General features: G+C 45.9%; 1 protein-coding gene across 2 annotated transcripts in view; it reads left to right on the forward strand.

The window, feature by feature from the left end:
* The window catches only part of LOC122249945 (uncharacterized), a 334,060-nt gene that overhangs the window by 242,120 nt on the left and 66,940 nt on the right, over positions 1-25,000 (forward strand). For both annotated transcript variants that reach the window (XM_086543820.1, XM_086543821.1), the window contains exon 4: positions 19,125-19,225. In XM_086543820.1, the coding sequence (XP_086399946.1) occupies positions 19,125-19,225 (101 nt within the window). The remainder of the gene's footprint in view (positions 1-19,124; positions 19,226-25,000) is intronic.

Here is a 25,000-nt window from a genome sequence, read left to right on the forward strand (position 1 = left end):
ACTGCCGATACTAGTGGCATTAGGGCGTAAAACACGGGATCTAGGAAGATATGATCTTTTTCTTACGAATACAGTTTTGGATATAAACTTGTGAAGTAGAGTAACTCCTTCGGAAGAAAACCACGTGAAATGAAGGATAGAATCACTTTAATATGAATGCATTTGATAGTAAGAAGTGGCTGGAAGACATTGGATAGCTTTGGCTGCGTGGCGGTTGGTGGTAAAGGGTGAATGAGGATGTAGTGGCTGGCGGTCTCAGGCGATTTGTCCCCTTGCGTAAAGTTGACTCGCTCCGGGCCCTTCTCTCCCTACCTCGTCCACGCTTGTTGCCGTCCGAACCGCGGCCTCCTTTGCACCGGACAGGCACAGCGCGCCTATTTTACACCCGCACTGCTTCCTCGAGTCCGCGCTTCGGAGAATGACGGGCTGCCTTGTCCCTGCGATGGAAAACGAGGTTCTTGGCGGAAACGATTTGCTGGGAGATTGTTGGTCGAAAAAATAATTAATTGAAGTCACAGGCAAACACCTTCGCACCACGCCCACACCTTCACCTTCCCTCCCCCACTTCATCCTCCACTCTTGCTCCCGAATCAAGCCCCCACCCCCACCTTACCTGCAGGCAGCTTTCGACCTGATATACGCTGAGTCATACTAGCTACTAGCCAGCCTATCCGGTCGACTACTTAGCGAACCTTCATTTTTTTTTTCCTTTTTGTTTACAAGACTAGATCTCGTTTATTTTCCCTTTATGTTGTAGTGGCTAGATTCTCAAGCACTCAAGCACGCAGCTATATATAGAGACAAAGGAGCTGACCCCCCCCCCTTTCCTCCTGCCGCTCTGTCGACAGCAAGGAAGGGGAGAGGGGGGAGGGGGGAGGGAGGCCTTTGACATGGGTTTCTCTGGGGGAAGGTGCTGCAGAAGGGAACACTTTTATTCACTTTCTTGGCGGCTGTGTATCTCGTCGGTCCGAGTTTACCCTTGAAGAAAAGTTAGGCAGGACTCGTCGAATTTTGCAAACCTGTATTATCGGCCTGCAGAAAAGAAAACTCAGGAAGCAAGTAGCATACCAGCTCAGGACCCCCCCTACCCCTCTCCCTCCCGCCTTCGCTGCCTTGCTAGTTCTAGCGATGACTGGAGGGCAAATATTAAAAGTAGAATATTCCAGTCCTCTCCCCCTCCCTCCGCTCTCTCTCTCTCTCTCTCTCTCTCTCTCTCTCTCTCTCTCTCTCTCTCTCTCTCTCTCTCTCTCTCTCTCTCTCCTCTCCTCTTCTCTCTCTCTCTCTCTCTCTCTCTCTCTCTCTCTCCCTCTCTCTCTCTTCTCTCTCTCTCTCTCTCTCCTCTCTCTCTCCTTCTCTCTCTCTCTCTCTCTCTCTCTCTCTCTCTCTCTCTCTCTCTCTCTCCTTCTCTCTCTCTCTCTCTCTCTCCTCTCTCTCTCTCTCTCTCTCTCCCGCTCTCTCTCTCTCTCTCTCACGCTCTCTCTCTCTCACTTTCTCTCCCCCCCCTCCCTTCCTTCCGTCCTCCCTCCCTCTCCCTCCCTTCCCCTCTCCTCTCCCTCCCTTCCCCTCTCCTCTCCCTCCCTCCCCCTTTCACTCCCTCCCTTCCTCTCCCTCTCCCTCTCCCTCTCCCCCATCCCTCTACTCGAAAACATGTTTCATGACTGTTTCCCGATAACGAACATCCTTGGAGTAGGAAAACTGACGGCATTAACATACATTCGCATTGTTACGACTACAAGGACACTGACGCGTCATTGTTGGGAGGAAACCGAAAATTATTATTCCCTTACTACCTGGGGAGACAATAAAGAGATTTTGATAGACACTAAGACCAAATGGATTCTCAATAGCCGTTAAAGGTGATGTGAATTGTGAGATTTTGACATACACGTGTGGATAAGAAAAGGCTGTAGTTAATGCAGCTCCGATCGTAATATTTTGATAAGACATTATGATGAAATGGATTTTCAAAAGACGTAAAAAATGAGTCTCTTTTTTTATTTTCTTTTTTCTGTAAAAGTTTTGCATACATGCCCTGAGGAATATGCGATATGGCGAGAAGTCAATGCAGCTCTGATCGCCAAGGGACAACGCAGTATTGGGTCAACTCCCTCCTTCATAAATACTGGTAGAAACTTCTCCAAGCGGCGCTGGTGCGCAAACACTCTTCGCTGCCGCCTTCGCAGCAGGATAATGCTAACCCGCGATGCTCGTTAGGTCGATGCGCTCATTGTGCCTAAGGATACCAAGGGCCTTAAGTGAAGCCCACGGTAATGGACCCAGCCTGAGCAGCCGAGAAGGAACCTGCAGTCAATTAGCCAACCTGCCAAAATGGGGACTGAGTGTCGCTGCATCTTTTGCAAGCCTTTTCTCCTCGTTTGGCTCTCCTCTCTCGTTACTGCGGTCGGAGTCGGCTTGTTCAGGGTTCACTGACGCTTCATAACGCTATCCCTGGGGAGCATTTGAGCGGCCTGGGCCCGGTCGCCGATCCTCTCTTAACATGCACTCTTCGTATACTGGCAGAGTATGCACGACACAAGCCAGCACGGTGTTCAGACGAGTCCAGTTGCCGTTATCAGTGTAGTTGGAGAAGAGTTAAATAAAAGACCTCGTCGCACAAATGTGATGCATTGCGATTACCCCGCGGCGACCAAGATGCTTGCCTGTTATTACCTGCGGACCTACGGGATTCATCCGCTGATCTGCGTGTGCCTGCCTCCTTCTGTAGTCACTGTCTGGGTTATTTATATGCATTCCAATCGAGGGAAGTGAATGACATCTTCATCCTTGTCTTGTTGATAAGCAATAAAGATGTAATTAATTTCCCAACTGCCTATGTCTGTTCTTTGCTTTCATATTTGTGTGTATGTGTGTGCAAATGTATGTTATGAATAATGTTTAAACCCTTTTTCCAGGATACATTTTTAAATATTCGTGTAAAGTATCACATTATTTTTCTCCAGCCTCTGTGCCTCAGCTTCTACTGGCGAAGGTGACCCTGCAGGCCCTATTACAGGCTACTGCTGTAAAAGAAAGATTTTTTTAATTTCGGAACTCATTTGCCAGTATGAGTTCCGGTAAACCGGCAGAATGCTTGATTATATAATGTTAGGAAAGGAGATCCGATGAACATCAGCACGTCGCTTGTTGCAGCAGTGGCCTTTTGCAAGGCAAGGGATGTCGCATGGCCTTATGAAAACGATTTTGAAAGTGGCATCGATGCCTCTGCATCAGAGAGCATCATCAAGGACACCCAGGTTAATTTATGCACGTTCATTAGGGCGTCGCTAGTCGCCCCGGAGAATGACCCTTGCACATTATACGAGGTTGTTTACACTGATTGCCGATTATCCCAGCGCGTGCCGTGCCCTCCCATTGGTTCCCTCCTTGTTGCCCTTTATGGCTCGGCCCTTGCCTTTGCGTTAGATATTTCTTCTTCAGGTCTGCCTGCTGGCTTTTCGAGCGATCTATTCCTACAAATCCAGCGGTTTATGGCACTCCTTCGAACTTCTTCCTTTCGGGAGGCTATGCGGAAGAGGAACACGAGTGCAGAAAGCAGAAGACGGAGACAGCAGTTAAGATGAAAGAGTAGAGGACATACTTGCCATGGCGTTTTTGCATGGCAGGGCCGTGCGTGATGTAAGCAGGCCCGCCCACCGCTTGTTAGTGATTTGAGAAAAAAAGGTAGTGTTAAAAAATCTAGGAAGATCCTGGTTGCGTTGAGGCCGGGGAAGGGGAAAGAACGAAAAATGAATTCTTGCTTTAAATTGATAAAAATATAATTGGAGATGAGGAGACTGCATGCGACGTAAGAAAATCCACGAGGCATTCAATGTCTGCATTCCAATTAAGAAGCTCCATGAGGTCCGATTTCGTGTCCTGAAATTTTGTTACAGTGCACTGCCTTCACCAAAAAGGTTTTCTTGGATGCTTAAATTTCTTGTTAGATGTGTCGTCGGTGTTGTTGTTTGGACTAGAGTCTTGAGATATGGCGAAGCACATCCCATTTTATGTGCCGGATAGTTGTTATAAAAGAGACGAGATTACATGTTTTAAAGTACACGAGGACTTATATGTAACCGTCCATTCATTAGACTGGCATGTTACACCCTTGGCGTAGGTCCTCTCCAAGCCTTTAACGTGCTGCGCCGAATGCTGCGCCACCGTACACACCGATACAGATCTTGCTGCAAAGCGCCTTGCTTTGAGGGATGAGCAAGAGCACGTGCAAAGGTCAGGAGGGAATAGTAGCACTGGAACAACGTAGCATCGGCGCCGCCCACAGTGTTGTCTGGCGGCGGAGGTGGGGGGGAGGGTGCAATGGCGGCATGAAGGGTCATTTCAAGGCTACCTGCGGCTGCCCTCACTACACCCCCTCACCTATCGACCCTTCGTACCCATAGCCATATCGTGGGCCTGCGTCGAGCCTCCCTCGAAGCCCAGCTAGTGGAGGGAGAATGGCGGTGGGCATATGGGGATGGGTAAGCTTAGACGTCGACAGGGTCTAGGTATCGCGGGTGTGCGGCGGGGCAGAAGGGGTACTGTTGCTACCCAAGGCCAGTGTGCGTCGCCGCCAGGTAATGCAGCTACACGACCTTAACTTCCAGTCGCCACAACCATTACCTTCACCAGAAGCAAGACATTTTGGGAGAGTGAGGAACAAGCCCGGGTGTCTTACGCAAGAGAGTGAGAAATCTCATCAAAGGGATGCAACTGACAGAGTGATGAATTACACCAGGGAAGAAAGGCGAGGTTAGGGGGGCATTACCTGGCAAGTATAACCGTGTACAGCAAGACCAGGGCGGCGGTGGCGCTCTCAGAGTGTGGGCGTACAGCTACTACAGTCCCGCCGGAGCAGGCCTGCTGCACTTGCCGTGGAAGACAAGGTTGTTGCTCTCGCCTGAAGTACGACCAGTGACTTGACGCAGGTCCTGACGGGTCCCTCGAAGGTCACCGTGATGGCAAGCGTCGCGTGGTGGTAATTACATGCAGAATACTGGTTCTCTCCTCATAGCCGGGTCGTCATCAAGACGACGAAACTCGCCACGCCTCCGCAGCCTCGGCCTCCCAGAAAACCTCACAGCTCAGCTCTCCTTTCTGCAAGAGCAGGGTAATGGGACAGCACACGGAACATGGAGGAAGGGGCAGGGAGAAAGGTAAAAAGTTGCAAAGGAACTGGGGACAAAAAAGCATGGCCAGGAGGGATGCACTGGTTTTGTCTCAGCATTGTCTTTGCTGCACACCAAAAGCAAAGCAGTTTTGAAATGAACTTCATACTTATTTCGCGTATTTCAAGAGTCATTATCCTGCCAGCTAGATTGATCGACAGTACTCACCAATTTAGTTACCGGTAACTTTAAGTCTTTTTAAGCTATTTGATGATCTCATTACGGCTACTCTTTACTGACATGTGTTAATGGATATAAGATTCTCATTGCAATGGATATGATTATCCATTTTTATTAAATCGATACACGATAATGCTTTTTTATTAAAATTGCCATTGTTATTATTTTATTATTATTGATTACTATTACACGACTATCGATGTGACGAGGATTGTTTCGAGAACGATCCCAGGGCGCGCCTTGCTAGTAGTCCCTTCCCTCCAGGCTATGAGCATGACGCTACTGACGAGACCTCCTTTTGTGAAATGTCACCCGGTCGTCGACGGGTTGTAGGTGACTTGGATGGCGTTGACGACTGCCTCGGGAGGACGATCAGAGGCTCGGCCACACGCTCTTAACTTTTTATATAAGGATCTGTCGCAGTGTTTTGACTGTTGGTTGGCTTTATGGATTTTTTCTTAGATTTTTTTTTTTCATACGAGCAAAATATGGAAGTATGAGGGATGTTGCGATCGTGCAAGAAGTTCACCGTAGAAGTGGCGGAGTAACTGATTTTGCATGCTTGTTAAAAAATTATGAAGCAACAATCGATATGTGTTATCCTCGTCAGTTTATGCAATTTCAGAGCCGAATGTAACGAGCTTATAGCGTGCCAAAGCATAATGTGGGCGTGGCCAAGAGCTGAAGGTGGGTGTGGTCACAAGCACGAGGTGGGCGTATGAAGACACGAGGAGCCGGGGGCGGGTCAGGTCACCGGCGCCAGATGTACGATGCTGTCCGATCTTACCATCTCTTTTTTTAAGGCTGTGATGCGCAGATCTGATTTATGGGCCTCAAAATGTAGATTTATCGTTGTTATAATGTGGATTTATCGTTGTGGTAATGTGGATTTATGTAACTTGCCCGACGGAACGTGTCGTCTCGGGGAGAGAGGTTATCAGCAAGGTCATTAACACGACATTATTAGGATGTATAGAGGCAAAAACAGAGACAGCACTCATCAAGTCTTCATTTGTTTTGACTTGGCAGTTCAAAGCTCTTCATTAATATATTTTTATTGTTATTATCTTCCTAGTTTTCCCATGTTGTCAGGCCTGTTGAATTCTTACCGACTGCTGCGTAATGGATGAAGTGCGACATGTTCTAAATTGCAAGTCTCGTTACCACGTCCTTGCTTGCTCCGTGGATTAGCATCTCCACCTTCGCAGCCTCTCGGTCGCGCGGAGGACGTCATAAAAAGGAGATTAGCGACGCCAGAAAACGATGTCGAGGGAGGCTGGTGATGGGGGATGATGCGGTGGCGATACGATCTCCGCGGGGCCCTAAAGTGACAAGGTGATTTATGTTGAGGCCGCTCTCCTTCGGGATGCAACGCGCATGACCAGCCTCGGAGACTAGGAAGGGGGAGTGGGGGTGGCATGGAAGGGGACGGGGAAGGGTGGAGGGAGGAGAGAGGAAGGGGCCAAGGTATGGCATGGGAGGGAAGTGAAACAAGAGAGGAAGGGAGGAGGGAGAGGCCTAGGGGAGCATTAGAGGAGAGAGGAAGAAGGAGGGAAGAAAGGGGGGGAGAGACCACGGGAGGAGACATTAGAGGAGATAGGAAGAATGGGCGACTGCGCTGACACAGAAGGGCAGGGGAGAGAAGGAATGTGGAAGGGAAGAGGAAGAGGCCAAGAGGTGACAAGGGTAGAGAGAAAAGAAAGGAGGCGATACAATTATAACGCGTTCTTCTTGACCGATAGTAGCAGAGCGAATGATAGGAGGGCGACAGAAATGGCAAGTAAGAAAAGGGAATGTGTATGATGCGATGTTGATGAGAGAGAAACATGTAATATCACTATAACTAAAGAAAGTGACCGGATGGTATGTGATACTGATCACCTTTCGTTCATAGCATTAGCTTTTGGAGGTTTCAACTCTTCAACACAGTCTTCAAACTCTTGGTTTTCGTACGAGTTCATCTCGAGTCCTGGATCAGGTTCTTTCAGCAGGTTAGCGGATGGAAAGATCCATCTTTCTGCCAGATCCTTGCTGTTTAGAGTGTTGGCTTACTTTGGCATGTAGCTGTGCAACAGACGTAAAACATTTTCCATTGTGAATAACAGAATCGAACATGGTAAACATAACACTTTTAAACGCGATACAGTGATATGGAGGCAGTGCCGAGCGAGCCCTTAAGTTTGAAAAACTTATTGCTGCCGTAGCAAACAAGTTTTCTCAAAAATTATGGAGGAGGAAGGATTGAGAGCCTACAATGTCAGACCGTTAGCTTCTGGTCGATTCAAAGTGAGCCTCAGGGTCTCGGTTCCTTTCGTCGACCATCTTGGACCTTCCGTCATTCCGCGCTGCCCGGTCGGTGGTGGACGCGTCCGCTTCGTCATGTTAGGATGATCCCCAAACACAGAAATCAACGATGAATAATAACTGCAGCATTCAGATTATGACATCGGTGAGGCATGTTCATTGAACGCGTCAGCAAAGCAGTAGTGCAATTAATGGCTGGCCTATTGATATGTGATTATGTGTGCTTTGGTATTTCCTTGCTTCATGATTCGTTTTTTTCCTACCCCTCGATACCATTTTATCTTGTGCCATCACCTGTTGGTACACAGTAGGTGGTGCTATTTCCTGGAATAGGTATGGATCTCTAAGAGCAGAAGCTAAATCATTTTTCTCCGACTTTTACATATGAATTCTCTGGTGCCGTTATTTTATCATGCGCTTATCATATTTTTTGGGGGCCAAATTCCATACTTGGCTGAAGTATATCGTCTGATATTTTTCTCACTAACGTGTCGATATACTCGCCAAGAGATTGAATCCTAAATTGATATAACTTAGTATTTCGTGCGATGTCCTACTAAATTGAAATATACTGGTCATTCTATTAGAGGCCAACATTGGACAAGGGATGTGAGCGACCTGGTGCGTAATGTGGTAGTTGTGGAGCACCTCAGGTCACCTGCCACCTGACAGGAATTTTTAATTAAAGTGGGGCCGTAAAGGCAAGAATTATAGCGAGTATAATGTATTTATGTTGGTCAGATTATGGGTCGAAGCCCGGAGACGGCCCGAGGTGTTAAGGTGGGGTAAGAGGGGCATCTGGGGGGGAGGGGGATGCAGGGGATCCAAGGAGCGTCTGGCACGCTGTTCAATAATGCAGGGGGAAGGTGGGGGGGGGGGGGGGGGGACAGGACAGAGAGACAGGAATACTATTCTTTATATTAATGTTGGTTCTTTTTCTTCGGTCTGTGATGAGAGTGAAAAGGATAATCAGTTATTATGTAAGAAAATTAGAGTAATGATGTAAGGCTGGCTTAGAAGCATTTAAAACACCGTTTGCCATGTTTAGGATACTTATCTCAAATTTGTGTATACTATTGTTTGCCTAAAATGGCAAAGCAGATATTAATGTATTGAAATATAGGAGGCATAAGAAGTTTAGCTATTGCCTTAGTAATCCGTTGGATATGCCTTCTCCTTTCCTCTCTATTCGAACATGTCTGCTTTTCCGTCTCTCTCCAAGTCTTTCTCTTCTTATTCATCGCTTTCTCCCTTTCTACTTGGAGTGTTTTAAGCCTTCTGCCTTGGTCTTCCTCTTCCATCTCATTTCTCCCTACCTCCCTGCCTCGCCCTTTTTGGTATTCGCATCGGTTACCAATGCAGACTTGTCCAGCCGGTCTGATTCTAATGCTCTTAAGGCGTGTGTTCGCAAACAAAAGAAATAAATTTCTTTGTTCTCCGCCTCTAAATCACTAATGTCACGGAAGGCACTGGGATTAGAGGAGCACTTTGAAATCGACATTGATGAAGTATGACCATAAGACTTGCATTAATCGTAATATACGAGTGCCAGTGTCTAGTTACTATTATAGAGGCCGGGCGAAACAGGAAGAGTAGCTGACAAAAATCGATAAGATGAGTGTTGATTAATCAGAGATGACTGTGTTGAAGATCTTTATCTGTATACATTTTCCTTATTACGTCAGCTTACAAGGTTTGACATTCTGCGTCAGCGGCAGTTTATGGATAAATAGTCTCATCTGAAACCTGCCCTAGGCTATCGCTTCCATTTCCACTCCTATTTTCTGAAAGGTATCAGCTGCTATATGTGTCAGCCTTTCGAGAGAACATATTAGGATCTGAGCATTTTTGGAAAACACGATGAGCACCACGTTGCCGTTGCTGCTGCTGCCATCTTGGGATGGAGTACCCCAAGGGGACAGTCCAGCGTGTTGCACGACCACAAACCTGTCCTTCTTTCATAGAATTTATGTTCCTTGCTGCCATAAAGCCCAATAAATCTTTTGTTCGCATTTGTACCACATTGAAAATATATATCGATTTTGTAGGGTTTGATTTATCATTGAATCGTATTCTTAATGCCGGTGGTAATAGTAGTGGGAGTGGTAGAGCAAGCTGCAACCAGTGCATGGGTGTCCTGGCCTTGAGATCGGACCTTGCCCTCACGCCGCCACACTGTTGTTGATGGTGCTGTTACATATGTTACCTTGCTTTCGCAATTGTAATCGTGTGCAACTATGCATTCCCGATTACTTGCAGCTGTCTGTGTAAAGCGCGGATATACTCATCCATTCATAATTAATCGAGAAATGTGGCTCGGAAGACCAGCCATCGTATTTGGTAGTTTATGTATATAGGTTAGACCATCACCCTTGAAATCATGTGATTTAAGGACCCCATCATACGTTGCCTAATGATTTTACAGATCGTCTAATATGTAAACACCGATTTTGATAGTTCTCCTTTAATTTACGTTTACTGAGAGAAAGTGGGAATACTACGCTGCTACGCGACAGCATGAAAGAAAACGTTTGCTCAGGGGATGGGGGCCTTAACTATTTCTGGTCGTATCTTGTAATTTTCTTTATTTTGCCAGATTTGGTTGCTCCCTGATTTAGGAATTACGTTTCCCTGTGGTATAAATAGCAATTCACACTCAGAGTCATCTTTGGGCAACTGGTTAAAAGAAATGCCTGTAAAATCCGCGATGCTTAACAACATCGCCGATTTTATTTATAGAAGCATTGTCCTCGCACGTACACACCGCATTATGTTTGTTGTTTTCTGTTTATCGGGCAAACATTTATTTTATATATTACATGCTAGATAACATATTGATTTTCCCTCTCATAAATTGCTCTACATAAGAGGATGAAGATATGAAGGCAAAAGATAAAGCACATTGCTTCATGCTCTCTCTCTCTCTCTCTCTCTCTCTCTCTCTCTCTCTCTCTCTCTCTCTCTCTCTCTCTCTCTCTCTCTCTCTCTCTCTCTCTCTCTCTCTCTCTCCCTCTCCTCTCCCTCTCCCTCCCTCCTCTCCCTCCCCTCCCTCCCTCCCTCTCTCTCTCCTCTCCCTCCTCTCCCTCCTCTCCCTCTCCCTCTCCTTCTCTCTCTCCCCCTCCCTCTCCCTCTCCCCCTCTCTCTCTCTCTCTCTCTCTCTCTCTCTCTCTCTCTCTCTCTCTCTCTCTCTCTCTCTCTCTCTCTCTCTCTCTCTCTCTCTCTCTCTCTCGATTAATTGCATAGAAAAGTTTAACCAAATAAATTGTAAGTGCTCGCTATAAATCACAAATTGAGATGCTGGGTGTACGGAAACGTGTAATGAAATAGGGATAAGGTATACAAAGGACAGAATTCAAGACAAGAGATGCATCATTGCCGTTTATATACAAAGTGCCTATATATAGCACGCGGCAGCCATTACTTCCGCGTTGAAAGCCTGTCACATCTTTCTTTACCTGAAGGGGGGGGGGGGTAGGAAGGAGAGGGAGATGGAGAGAGAGAGAGAGTGTGTGTGTGGGGGGGGAGGGGGGTAAAGAAAAATGGTTAGTAAGAGCTGTATTCATCCCAAGGAAATGGTTTTCCTTTATGAGAATGATAAGAAAATAATTATGACTGGGGGCTATCTGTATATGTAATAGAAAGTCACGAAAGGATTATGAGATTATCGGAAATGTCCCTTTTCTGACGTGGGATTATCGTACTCATGATTCACGTGGGGAAGGATTTGGGTCCCAGCGTTAGAATACTGTCGGTAAGTTGTCGGGGTCTTAAGGTCGTAAACCCTGTCGGTAACGTGTCATGAGGAATGTGGAAGGCATGCGGTGGTCCATGTCGGTGGAGTGTGTGTGTGAGGGGGGGGGGGGTTGAGCCGGATAGAAATGGAGGGGGGGGGGGGCTAGTGAGGTAGACCCAGTAGCAGGTAACGCTGGGAGGGAAGTCCTTGCTTGGCGACCATAACCGTAAACACGACGTCCGCATGAGTTACATGGAGTGACTTCTTTTAGTCCGTGTCACTGTGGTCGGGCAAGGTGCACCCAGGTGGGCGGCTAAATATAAGCGCTCGCGTATCGTTGGCCGATGATTTCGGTATCTATAATAACGTATTTGACTTTGTAGGTTATATGTACACGCGCGCAAGCACATGCTCACGCACATATGTATACATAAACACTATCACAAACTTATACATACATACATACATACATACATACATACATGCATACATACATACGCACACGCCCTTCCACATAACTTAACACCCCTTCATTTTGAAGTATATTGTCTTAGCACTTGTGAGTAGCATTCCCTAATGTTATCCTTTGCTGGTGCCCTCGTATCTGGCTTTTCAACCATGTCCATAGATGTTCCTTTTAAATGTAATTCTTACATATTCCTGTATAAAGTGTATTCAACTTTTGTGTTATCGTTAAGTTCATAATTTTATAAATGGCTGTATCCGTCCGGTGTCCAATACCTGCATATTACCCGCATTTTCTTCTTCAGGGTTCCTCTTCTCCCCTCGTATTTTCCTCTCGTTCGTCACCCCTCGTGGGCGGAGTTTGGCATTCTTAATCACCATTCAAACATTTTCCGCAGGAAACGAAAAGAAGCGTTAGATGATCACCTTGCCTGTTTTAAGACAGCATCGATAACGCAGTGTGATATTGTAACTCGTATGTCAGATACAGATATGAGACAGCTGGACTCTCCTCTTTATATGTTGTGACAGTTCTTCCACGAGACCACACCGAGGAGATGTTTACATTTTACATTCGTGTACATGTGTTGTCCCCTGGGTGAGAGCGAGGCCGGGCTGTCGGTAGCAGCGGGGGGAGTGGCACCAGCTGGCAGTCGTGTCCCGGGGTGAGCCAGGCCGAGGAGTTGGCGCCGGGGTATGGTGGTGAGGTGAGGTGTGTGAGTGAGTGAGGCGCTGTGTTGTGCGTTGTCCTGGTGCAGAGGGGACGATTCCGAGGCGGTGAGACGGTTGGGGCTCTTTCGATCGAAAAAGTAATCAGCGTTTCGTTTCAGAAAAATGTCCAAAACACGAAAATCCGAAAGAAGCCATGTGCATTAATTACTTAGTGATATGTTTCCGTAATTGACCACAGTCTTAATGATTAGAAGTCCCGTGTGTGGCTCAAGCTGTCCTTCATTCCTCTGAGAAGAACCAAAGACATATTTATATTGAAGAAATTCCGGATCATCTGAAGTTCTAATTTTGTCTCATTAGTTAATAGTTTGCATCATATACCTAAAATATGCGTGGAAAAGTAACATTTGCAAGCCACCCAAACATCTCTAACCCAAAGAAAAGAATGGCTCGCCAAAGAAGTGCAGTCTATCATAGGTAACATTACATAAGCCTGAGGACCTTCGATACTCCCAGTTACCCTAGTGCAATAGGATATATTCCGTACTACATCCCATTACGGCGGTGCTGATCTGTTTGTCTACTGCGAGAGGAAGCCTTACCAAGTCGATATCGAAGCCCCATCGCTAAACCGGATAGCGTGAGCAGTAAGGTAGCTGTGTAGTATGGAGTCCTGGGCTACATTCTTCCTCACCGTGTTCCTCATCTACGTGGTGTGCACGCTCTCTGTATTCTACGATATTTTCGTCTACTTCTTTGAGTGATGAATATGGTCCAAGCAATAGTTGTGCAGTATCTGTGTGGGATATTGTAAAGCACGGAACGCGGTAAGGAGTTGAAAGGCGACCGATTTTACAAAAGGAAAATAAAACGCTTTTGTGAAGATAGTTCTCGTGTTGCTGGACACAGTATGGCAGGATTACAGACGTACTTCCGCCCGGTGCTGCTTCTTATGAGCGCCGTCGAAACGTCGATGCTTCATCTGGGGAATATCATGTGGTACCAGACGAAACTGAGTCTGCAGGAGATGTATTCGGGGTTCCAGTCCCGCGCCGCTGGGGCTTACCAGGACGCTCGGCGGCGGGCCAGCGTGGTGTACGAGGACATGCAGGAGATGGCCGGGGGCACCTACAGCGTCGTTCAGAGCCGTACGTCCGAAACCTGTCAACAGTTCTTCAACAGAGTTAATCTGGTTTACATCCAGTGCCAACTGAAGGTCAACCTGGCCCTCCATCGGTGCCAGTTGCAGCTGAGCTTGGCTTGCAAAGACACAAAGGCTTGGCTTGGCCAGAGAGCGGAGCAGCACATAGGTGTGCACTTGAAGAAAGTGCAGCAGAAGGCGCTCTTGATGCATAAGTGGACGAAGATCAAGGTGACCAGGTGGAAGAAGGCTGCGGCTGAGACTGCCAAGGTAAACCTCGAGCGCATGAGCCTCAAAGCGAGGGAGTACGAGGACATACTCGACCAGAAACTTCACAAGCTGAGCCGGTCGCCCTCCACCAAGAAGCTGCAGACGCGAGAAGATTCTCAGGTAACATCCTTAGTGCCGTCGTAGCATCACATCCAACCCGTAAATTCTGCCACTGAGGGCAGAAAAATCCCAAGCATGTTGTTAATCACTAGAATCAGTGCGGCCAAACAGCGGCTTTTCCGATCCCGAATTAAGTTCCCCCTCTTTTAAATCGTGATAATATTTATTGTCTCACATTTGGCCTTAACAGTCCCTTCCCCCTCTCATAGTTGATATCCCCATTACCCGAAGCACTTGGCATAAATCGGCATTGAATCCCTAGGTACTCAAGGGAAATTCCGTTCCTGCAAACTAAAAAGCTGTAGGTTTTGGAGGTTGCCCAGGAATCGCCGAGTCGTGGCCACTGATGCTGCGGCCGCGAGGCTGTTGTCACAGTCTCATGGTCAAGCCACTGATATTTTTCCTCGGAGATAGGAGATCCTCGGAACTGTAAATCTTTTCTCACAAGTTAACCTTTCCACGCACTGATTAGTTCTCCTTGATTGCTATTGTGCCGTGTGATCGTCTCACTTGCCGGTTAGCGCCTTATTTTTTGTTCATTAATTCATCAAAATATCTTGAATTTTCTCTTGCAAATCAGACCACTTGGAGACTTGAACCTCGGGTCTGTTTTATATTCTTGTGGTTTCTTCAGCCGAACCTGTCATGATTTTATTGCCGTCCGTGAACTAGAATAGACAGACGTGTGTATTTAAAAAAATAATATTTGATATTTTTATCAACTTACCTTCTAACATTAGTTATTCAGGTGTTGAGGAGATATTTACAATGCTTTACACTAAGATTAGTAAACTGGCTTGCAGGATGAATGATCACCAGCGGATCAGGCGCAGATGCGGTCATAGTTGACGTTATCACGCATTTTTAGCAAAACGCGAGCTCACAAGGGAACATTTCCGGCTGTCAGGTAGAGAGAGGTGGAGGTTGGAAATAGCCGAGATGGGGAGCATGCGACCCCACCTCCGCCTCTTCACCCCCCGCCCCCCCTTGCCCTTCCCTTCTTCCCTTTATTCACGTGTCACTTAGCTCTTCCCCTTCTGACATTCCCGTCGTGCTGCATACCTATATAGTATAGCTTTCTTGGCTTAGATGCCTGTAAGTGGCTCAGGCCCGTCTTGCCCCCCAACCCCACCCCACGCCCTCCCTCAGATGACAGTTTCCTCTGGAAAGAGATAATTTTATTCTTTCTCATAATCGTCCTTACTGTCTTTTATTTTTACCGATTTTTCCGTATTTTTTTCATTTTCTCATTTTTTTGTTTAGTTGTTTCTCATCCTGATTACGTTTTAAAGATTAGTTTGAGATTTGAAAAGGTTTTTTTTTTTTGTTTTAGTCTCATGATATACGAATATGTTTATGTCGACCATACCCCTTAAGTGTAAGCCTAGCCCGCACCCCTCATCCCCCTTTGTTCCCTACGTAAGCCGGTACTGCCGCCCCGCAAAAAGGGCCGCAACCACAGCTCCAGCATCGCCAGCATCGCCAGCATCGCCAGCAGCGTCTCCGTCAGCAGCCTGAGCAGCAATGGCGGCAGCAGTGGTAGTGGCGAAGGCGGTGGCGAAGGGGGTTGCAGGGAAAGATGCAAGCTATGAGGCGACGAGAGGGCGGCGTGGCGACGAGCTCCCAACGGCGCTGACAATGTCTTGGTCTGAATGCTATGAATTTCCCCCCTCGGTGTTATGCCCTTTTGTTGTTATGGATGTGAGACTCCGCTCTCTCTCCGCAGGGAACGATATGTGTGTGTGCTTTGTTTTATTTATTTGCAATTTCTGCACGATGGAGGAAGAAGTCGAGATGACTTGTCTCTTTTTGCATATAGCGTGGGAAAACCGTTGGTCTCCTACCTATGGCTGTGTGTTATGAGTGTGTGCACGCGGATAAATGTCTTATTATTCTATTCTGTATGTATGCCTCAAATATTCTCATCCCTATAAATACCATATTGATCCGTTTCTATAAAGCTCGCTTATACGGGGAGAAGGTAGTGCAACAGATTAAGGTATGAGCTGGCTTTTACGCTGTGGAGCTTTGTGGCAATTGTAATGTAGGCTTTTAATATGCCTGCTGATATTCTGCTGATCTCTTACGAATAAAGCGTTTAACAACACAGTGCTAATGTTTTGGTACTAACAGACACAGAGTGTATCTATTGCTGTAAGTAATTCTCTCGGTGGCGCTTGTATATGTTAGCGCCTAAGAGATATTCAAATGATGTATGCTTATTTATGTGTAAATTGAGCTTTCGCACGTTCATCCTGGTATTCTTATATGCTAACTTCACATTACTGTCTGAAGGATCTCACTCTCCACGGACCTTGGAGCGGTAACTACCCGGCAGTCGGAAATTTAATGTAAAAATAGAAGAAAGTCTGGTGCGATTTGCGGGCGTGGGTAAGACACCAGCTGTAAATCATGCTTTCAGGAAAGGAGCAGCAGTTGATGTGTGATAATCCTATGTTGCGGGGCTGTTTTCGCAGATTGAATGGCGGTGATCAGTCTGCGGTTTGGTATATTTCGAGTATCCATTATCTATAACTGTGATTGAAGACATGACGAAGAGCGATATGAGTAAAGAAATGATACTGAATAACCTGCGGTTTCAGTTTTACTTTTGGAGAACGCTGTTGCTTCTGAGACCATGCCATGCCATGTGGATGTATCAAAATAATTTTGTTTGTCAATATTTTTTAGAAGTACAGTTATGGGTAAAGGAGAATATTGGCAATATTTTAAGCTTGGTCTGGCACAGGTCATGTTATTTCAGTCCTGTCATGTTGGCAGTTTTGCCAATTAAAGACATGACAACAACCGCTGCGATTAGGTATTGCCGGTTTATTGCATCGCGGAGCAAAAGTGTACAAGCCGAGAGGTGGGCAGCGGTCTAATTTTCATGCTCCTGAATTTGTAGAATCATTGCGTTTAATTGTGCTATAAAACCTTTTTTATTTTCTTATATTCGGCCGTATCCGGTTTAAAGATACTTCGTTTTGATTATATACTCAGTGCAAAGGCATGCACGAGCGCATACAAGCATTATCAGGCACGCGAACTGTGCGTCCAGATATTAATTCTCATGGAAATTATAGACATACACCCACACACATACACACACACACACACACACACACACACACACACACACACACACACACACACACACACACACACACACACACACACACACACACACACACACACACACACCACCACAAACACCCCACACAACACACACACACACACACACACACACACACAACCACACACACACACACACACACACACACACACACACACACACACACACCACACACACACACACACACACACACACACACACACACACACACACACACACACACACACACACACACACACACACACACACACACACACACACACACACACACACACACACACACACACACACACACACACACACACACACACACACACACACACACACACACACACAAGAACACGAAGATACACACATGCACCTCTGGCATACTTTGTGTTTTTATTTTTATTTTTATTTAGATAATAGGGATATATATAAAGACAAGCAGATGTGAGCGGTTGCATAACTATTTTTCTAACTACTGCTTTTAGCTTCTGCCTCCGCTATCAATGCATAAACAGTAGAGCCTGATTGAATTAGGTTTCGGAGAAGATAGATGACAGTGACTGCAGTGAATCGTTTTTTTAGAGTCTCATCTCAATTCGCTTGACCAGCCTATGATTCGGTGATTCGGCTCCTGAATGCAAATATGCAAATTCATTCCGTCGCGACATGCGTGTCAAAGATAGATAGATGAAATTTAAAAAAAAAAAAAAAAAGTTTCTCCATCTATATCTGGCCAGCTGCTTTATTCTTGTCCTGAGTTGGAGGTCTATCTTGGCCACGGCCATCTAATATTGTAGTGTGGTGTGAGGGCATGGGCGCTGCGTAGTAAAGCGGTATTTTGGGGCATGAGGTTCGGCGATGCTCTCTGAGATAGTATAGCCGTCAGTGCAGCAGGTTGGGAGTTAGGGTTGACGAACGGCCTCAAAGATACGTACATATGTTAAAGGGCCATGTCCTCCTCGGGCTGGCGGAGGCGGCGGAGGCGGCGGCGCGTCAGAAATGAATGGTGGCATATATTAGGATAAGCATATCTCGGAAAGACTTCGGTTATGTAGGATACACTTCATCTCGTTGATCGTGTACGTCTGCATGCGTACATAAATTAACACATACTGTATGTATATTTGTATGTATATATGTATCTGTATTTTTCTACACATATATGTACAGGTATCTATCTATCTCTATCTACACACACACACACACACATATATATATATATATGTATATATATATATATATATATATATATATATATATATGTATGTATATATATATATGTATATATATATGTATGTATATATATATATGTGTGTATGTGTGTGTGTGTGTGTGTGCGCGTGCGTGCGTACGTGTGCGTGAATGCGTGCGTGCGTGCGTGTGTGTGTGTGTGTGTGTGTGTGTGTGTGTGTGTGTGTGTGTGTGTGTGTGTGTGTGTGTGTGTGTGTGTGCATGCATGTGTGTGTGCATGTGTTTGTTCACTGGATGACGAAATGAATATAAATTACATTTACAGCTTGATTCCATGTGAAAGAGGAAATTGTATGAGGAATTAGCGTTAAAATTATCATCACACTTCACCTTGACAAAGCCATAAGGACACGACATTAAAAAATGACGAGACATATTCTACTGTGCTGAAGTTGGCACTGCCGCGCGCGTGTTGGCAGACGCCTTGCGTGGCAGAATGAGTGAGCAGCCTCGAGCTTTTGAAGGCTGCGACGCATGCTGTTTATGTTTTGTTTCTTTTGTGGTTTGTTTCATTGGTATGACTGTTATTGATTCTAAATATCTGTTCATTTTTGTTTATTGCACTTTTAGTACTCATAATGTTTCATCCAGTTGTTATAAGTAATTTGCCATGAAAATTTTCGATTGTAATTTTTGTATAGTTTACGCTCCTTTATAACAGAGAACGTAAGTTCTAATCCTTCCCGTTTTCTTCAACAGAGCGTAACCCGGACTTCAGTGACGTCATCACAATCGTCCATCTCCGCCAATGAAGACGCCAGACACTCAGAGGAGGCGGAGCCTATCAAAGATGACGACAGGTAAATACTGTTTTTTTTATTTTCATTTGTTAATTTCTTTGTTTTGTTGCGTCAGCTGTAATTATGATAACCGGGCAAATAGTTCGATTCAAAAGGGCATAAAGCTTGTTTGTGGTGAGGATGGTAGTGTTGATAACTTTTTTTTTTTTAATTATTTATTATTGTTATTGTTGATGGTACTACTATTTTTACTATTGTCACTATTATTATTATTATTAGCACTATTGATATTGTCATTATTCGTACTATTGTTATTTTTATTATTCCTAGAAATTATTGTTTATTATTACTGGTAATTGTTATTACTGCCACTGTTTATCGGCCTTGTTATCTGTACCTCTGTTATCAATTAACGCTTCTCAGAAAATGATCCCGTGTCGACTTTCACTTGTCAAGAACAGTTTACATTTGTAATTAGCAACTGGCAGTGCTTGCCAGTTCAAATAAATATGACAATTAAAAGGAGAGTGACTTCCGTGTACAGTCATGCCCTCAAATATCGCCGTTCGTGGAGAAATGAATGATAATTAATGACAGTATAAAGAATAGATGGTAATGATAATGATGCTAAACAGAAACAATAAACTCAAGCTTCACATCCCGCCAACGTGGCCCAATTTTCACGCGAGATCTTTGGATGCTGAGGTTGGCAGAATCTGAGGACTTTTGCACGTAATTCGGAACAGCTTCATTACTGGAAGAGAGGAAGTGGGAGTGGGAGAAGGGGAAGGAGAAGGAGAAGGAGAAGGAGAAGGAGAAGGAGAAGGAGAAGGAGAAGGAGAAGGAGAAGGAGAAGGAGAGAGAGAGAGAGAGAGAGAGAGAGAGAGAGAGAAAGAGAAAGAGAAAGAGAAAGAGAAAGAGAAAGAGAAAGAGAAAGAGAAAGAGAAAGAGAAAGAGAAAGGAGGAGGAGGAAGAGGAGGAGGAGGAGGAGGAACATTCGGAACAGTTTCATTAAGGGAAGCGAGAGAGAGAGGTGTCTGTAATGAGTTGAAAAGTTTCTCTTTGCGTAGAACCCGTTAACGCTGCTTTTCCGTTCGTTTTTTTGTTGTGCTTAGATTTAGGTTAAATGGAATGATATGACGAGGGCGGAGGGGTGGTAGGGGTACCGTGATGGGAGTAGGTCTTTGTTTTACAGGCTTCATAGATCTGTTTTAATTAGAGCTCGGAAAAGAGAGAGTTTGAAAAATGATGTATTTGATAAATTGTGATTCGAATATTGTATTAGAAATTGAAACGAGGGGTGAGCCGAGCGCGCGGAGGATTCGTCAGCGACGAAGGAAACACCAACAGGGAAGCGATTGGAGGCAGGTGATAAGGTTAGCGGCGCCCTGATGACGTCGGGCGTGGAGGGCGGACACCCACGCCCACGAGACCTTACCACAGCTTTGGTGCCCCGCCCACCTCCCCTCCTCTTCCCTCTCCTCCCTCCTCCTCCCTCTCCTCCCTCTCCTGCCTTTTCCTCCCCTCTCCTCCCCACTCACCTTCTTCTTTTCTCCCCTCCCCTCCCCTCCCCTACCCTCATCTCCTTTAACTTTTTCTTTCCTCTTCCCTATCCTCTGCTATCCCCTCTTCCACACGTTCCCTTCCCACTCCTCCCCTCCACTCTCCCTCTAATGTTCCCTACAGAACATTGTCAAATTAGTTATGGTATACCTGAACCACGGAGAGACATTGTAATATAAAACCGCATCCGTAAACTTGATGTTTACAAATGTCATGGTTTGCTTGTCCTCTCGCTCCCCCTCACCCTGTCTCTCTCTCTCTCTATCTATCTATCTATCTATCTATCTCTGTCTCCCTGTACCCCCTTACCTCCCTCCCATTTTTTTCTCCTCTCATCCATTTCCCTCTTCTCTCTCCTACCTTTCTTTCTGTTTCAACTTTCATTTCTCCTTTTCTTTTTCTCAGCCCCTTTCGCATCCTCCTTTCTCGTTATATTGCCTCTCTTTCTCTTGGTCGTTCTCCAATACCTGTCCTGCCTTTACCTGTTCTTGTCCTGCTCTCTCGCTCTCGCTCCGTCCCTCCATCACCCATTCATATATACATACATACATACATACATACATACATCTATATCTATCTCTCTATCTATGTATCTATCTGTCTATCTCTACACACACACACACACACACACACACACACACACACACACACACACACACACACACACACACACACACACACACACACACACACACACACACACACACACACACATGTATGTTTGTATGTATGTATGTATGTAAAACATTTGTTGACGGGTTATGTGTACATGCGTGCTGAACTGACAATTAAGGTGTCAAGATGGCCCTGATGTACTGACGTGAGAATGACGTGGCGAGAGAGGTGTCACGTGCCTTCCGCCCAGGTGATGGTGGTGGTTAGTTGGGGGGGGGGGGTCACTGCGGAAGCATGGCCGACAAAGAATTGGTTTCTTTGTTCCAGAGATTCAGGTTTACTTGCATATTATATTTGTGTATATATGTATATAATATATATATATATATATATATATATATATATATATATGTATATGTATGTGTATTTATATGTATATGTATGTGTATTTATATGTATATGTATATGTATATATGAAATGTGTGTGTGTGTTGTTTGTAGATATGTTTAGATAAGCTTGTATCTATGTTTGTGTCAGTGAAATAGTGAATGCATGCATATGAGTGTTTATGTATGTGTACTTTGGTTTGCGGTCGCGGTTGTAAAGTATTGTTTTGAATGAATCATGTAATTTTACGGCGCGAGTCGCCACACAGATTACGCAATTTTGTGCTATGGATTTTTTACTGATTTGACTGCGACTGATTAGTAATGAAAGAAACCGAGAGTTTCATCATCCGGGAGCCGAAGGTCCTAGAGAGGCCACACGAAAGCAAAAGGTAGCGCGTACTGGTCGTTTATGACGTCACAAGATCCGGAATGCATTTCTTCCTCTCTATCCGGAATCCCGAATGCCGCTTCGATATCTAGCGGCGTTAAGCGGTACTCGGGGCGGACGGGTACTGAACGTTTCCACTATCGGTCGGGTTGGATTCGGGTTAAGTTCGAGACCGGAGGAAAGGGGGACAAAGCGAAAGGCGGCGGGAGAGGAGGGAGGGCAGGGCTGGGGGTAACGGAGAGAGAGGGAAGGAGGGAGGGAGGAGGATGCGAGAGGGAAGGAGGTAAGGGGGCAAGGAGGAAGGGAATGGCAACGGTGGGAGAGAGAGGAGTATTCGAGATGATAACATGGAGGGAGGGAAGTGAGAGAGGGAAGGGAGAAGGGAGGGGCAAGGAAGAACAAGGGAGGAAGGCCTGTGATCGAGGTAGGGGTAACGGCAAGGGAAGGAGTGAAAGAAGGACAAGGGAGAGGAAGGGCGGGAGTGTTTCCGCGCTGGTCAGCCAAGGCCTCTCCTCCCCTCTGTGTGCTCTCCCTCGGACCCGTGCCTGGCGAAGAGCAACAGCTTGATTTCCAAATCGGACAAAGTGTTGCAAAATGAAATGGGACGAGGGACGCGGCGGGTATCGGAGGGCGGAACAGCTCCACGCATAATCTGTCCGTACATTTGAACATTTCCTGGTAATCTTATCAACCAACCGACGTTACAAACCCCGTAATCTTCGCGATAAGGAGATCTGGGAGGCTGCCACACTTAATCACGAAAACAATACAACGTTTCCCGGAATTCTGCCTTGGAGGGAGGCTGTGTATCTGACGGCGTGGATTCCGGGGGCGGTGTTGCGGCTGCGGCGTGAGGGAGAGGGAGGAGGAAGGGGGAAAGGGGCTAAAGGGGCTAAAGGGGGGGGGGAGGAATGGTGTCAAGAGTCACCAGTGTCAACAAAGAGAATCCTGTGACGTCATAACGGCGGGTCCACCTCTTCCTACCCGTCCCTCTCACCACTCTCCCCCCCCCCTTCCCTTTCCCCCTCGGATCACATGGCGAGTTTAAATTCCCGCCACATTTTGGTAACTTTCACTTACATCTATTCCTCTTTTGTCCGAGCTAGTCAGACAAAATGATAAACATGAAGATCCGAATGTACGAAGGTATTGAAATGCAGTGAGTCACCAATGAGGAGAAGGAAGAAGTTGCAGCGGCTGGGGGGGGGGGGTGATAGAGCGGGGATGGGAGGGAGAGAGACCAGCGTGGAGGGGGGGGGGGTCGGCCGCGGGAGGGGAGGGAGAGTCCCCCAAGGAAACTACAATCTCGGTCCCTCAGTATCACGCGGGATTTCGAACTAGTATTTGGTGTGCGAGCAGCGTCGTTGCGGCTCTGTGCTCGTCGCCATGCCAGTGATGTAGTGGGGTGTGAGACCACGCTGTCTGCATGGCTGTTAGAGTGGTGCTTTGTTGTGAGTGTATTGATAGCCCCGTAAGCGTATAGAACAAATATTGTAATTTTGGGCATTGAAAGTTTATTTGCATGTATTGCATTCACCAAAGACGTTCCTAAAACGAACAGGATGTCGCTTACCTACTGCAGCGTCTACAGGGGATACCAACCGTCTTACCTCAGGTAAAGAGTGATCCATTCTTGTGTATGTGTAAGGAGAATTGTGAGGGTGCAATATTCATTAGACCATCCTTACCACGTCGGTGTAAATAGGACAGACGCCATTTAGAAATTTGTTCCTGGACAGCGGGTATCGTATTATGTAATACCAAGAGAGAAAGCCTTGTTTACACACACATGAAATTGTCGCAAGTTTTCCACACCAAAGTATCTATTAAATTGACATAGCTGTCTCGCGACTCCTATGTCGTCCTTCTGAAGAAAAAAAATCATTTTTAAGATAGACGGCATTTCCGAATTTCGGTGGCGGGAGAGCATGGTGACTAATCCAACCATGTCAGGTAAGTCGTTGCGGCGTTACCTGGTGGAACGTTGACAGTAACGAGTTACTATCTTGAATGAATATGAATTTTTTTATCGTTTTGATCAGGTTGTGATTAGGTTTCCGTGTGATCTGAAGTAATTCATCATGCAGATTAAACATAAACGTGTGTGAGCATTAGTGGAAACCTCTCTCACCTCTTGAGCCACCTGGAGCTGGCTGACATTATGCTGCCGTGCGACCTTTAAGGCGGGGACGTTTTTGCTCATAGATTTTGCTAGGTTTGTCCATGGCTCACCGTAGGGCTTACACAGGAGCCGGGGAGTTACCTGGATCTTTCTTATGCTTGTGCAGAGAAGGGGATTAATGTTTTTTTTTTCGAAGAGAACGTTTGCTTGGTTATGCCTCGGTATGGCATCGGGATGTACTGTTAGACTGGAGGAAGCAGAGGGTGAGAGGGAAAATGTCGAAAGAGGAGCATGAAGGTTATGTTTAAACATTTAGGAAAAGAAACTTAATTGGCAGCGATGCGGTAATGTTGATTAGAGAAGAAACTGTAATGACGACTGACTGTCCTTGGCCAATCACATTAGGCAAGTCGCTGGGTCGCCTGCAGGTAGGAGACGTGACGCCGATAACCTTGCTATGAAAAGGATATCGGATCACCATTTTCGTGATATCCAAGTCCTGTGCAGCCACTGGAACGTTAATACATTGAAGGGATTTCCTAATTTATTTTTTGTTTAGTTCATTATAATTTTCGACATATTGATATTTATGTTTCACATCCTGAATATCTGTAACTCGCTTCTCTTGCATTAATCCCTTTCATCAGAGGCACATGTGCTTCCGCGATGCTCAGGGCAAAGTGCACACGACTCTGCCAGAGAAGAATCCCGTTCCTTAATAAGAAAGATAAACGATTCGTTTCCTGGCGTCAGTGCA

The sequence above is a fragment of the Penaeus japonicus genome, unplaced genomic scaffold (assembly GCF_977035675.1).
Source record: "Penaeus japonicus unplaced genomic scaffold, GWHDUDI00000001_assembly GWHDUDI00000014, whole genome shotgun sequence".
Taxonomy (NCBI): Eukaryota; Metazoa; Arthropoda; class Malacostraca; order Decapoda; family Penaeidae; genus Penaeus; species Penaeus japonicus.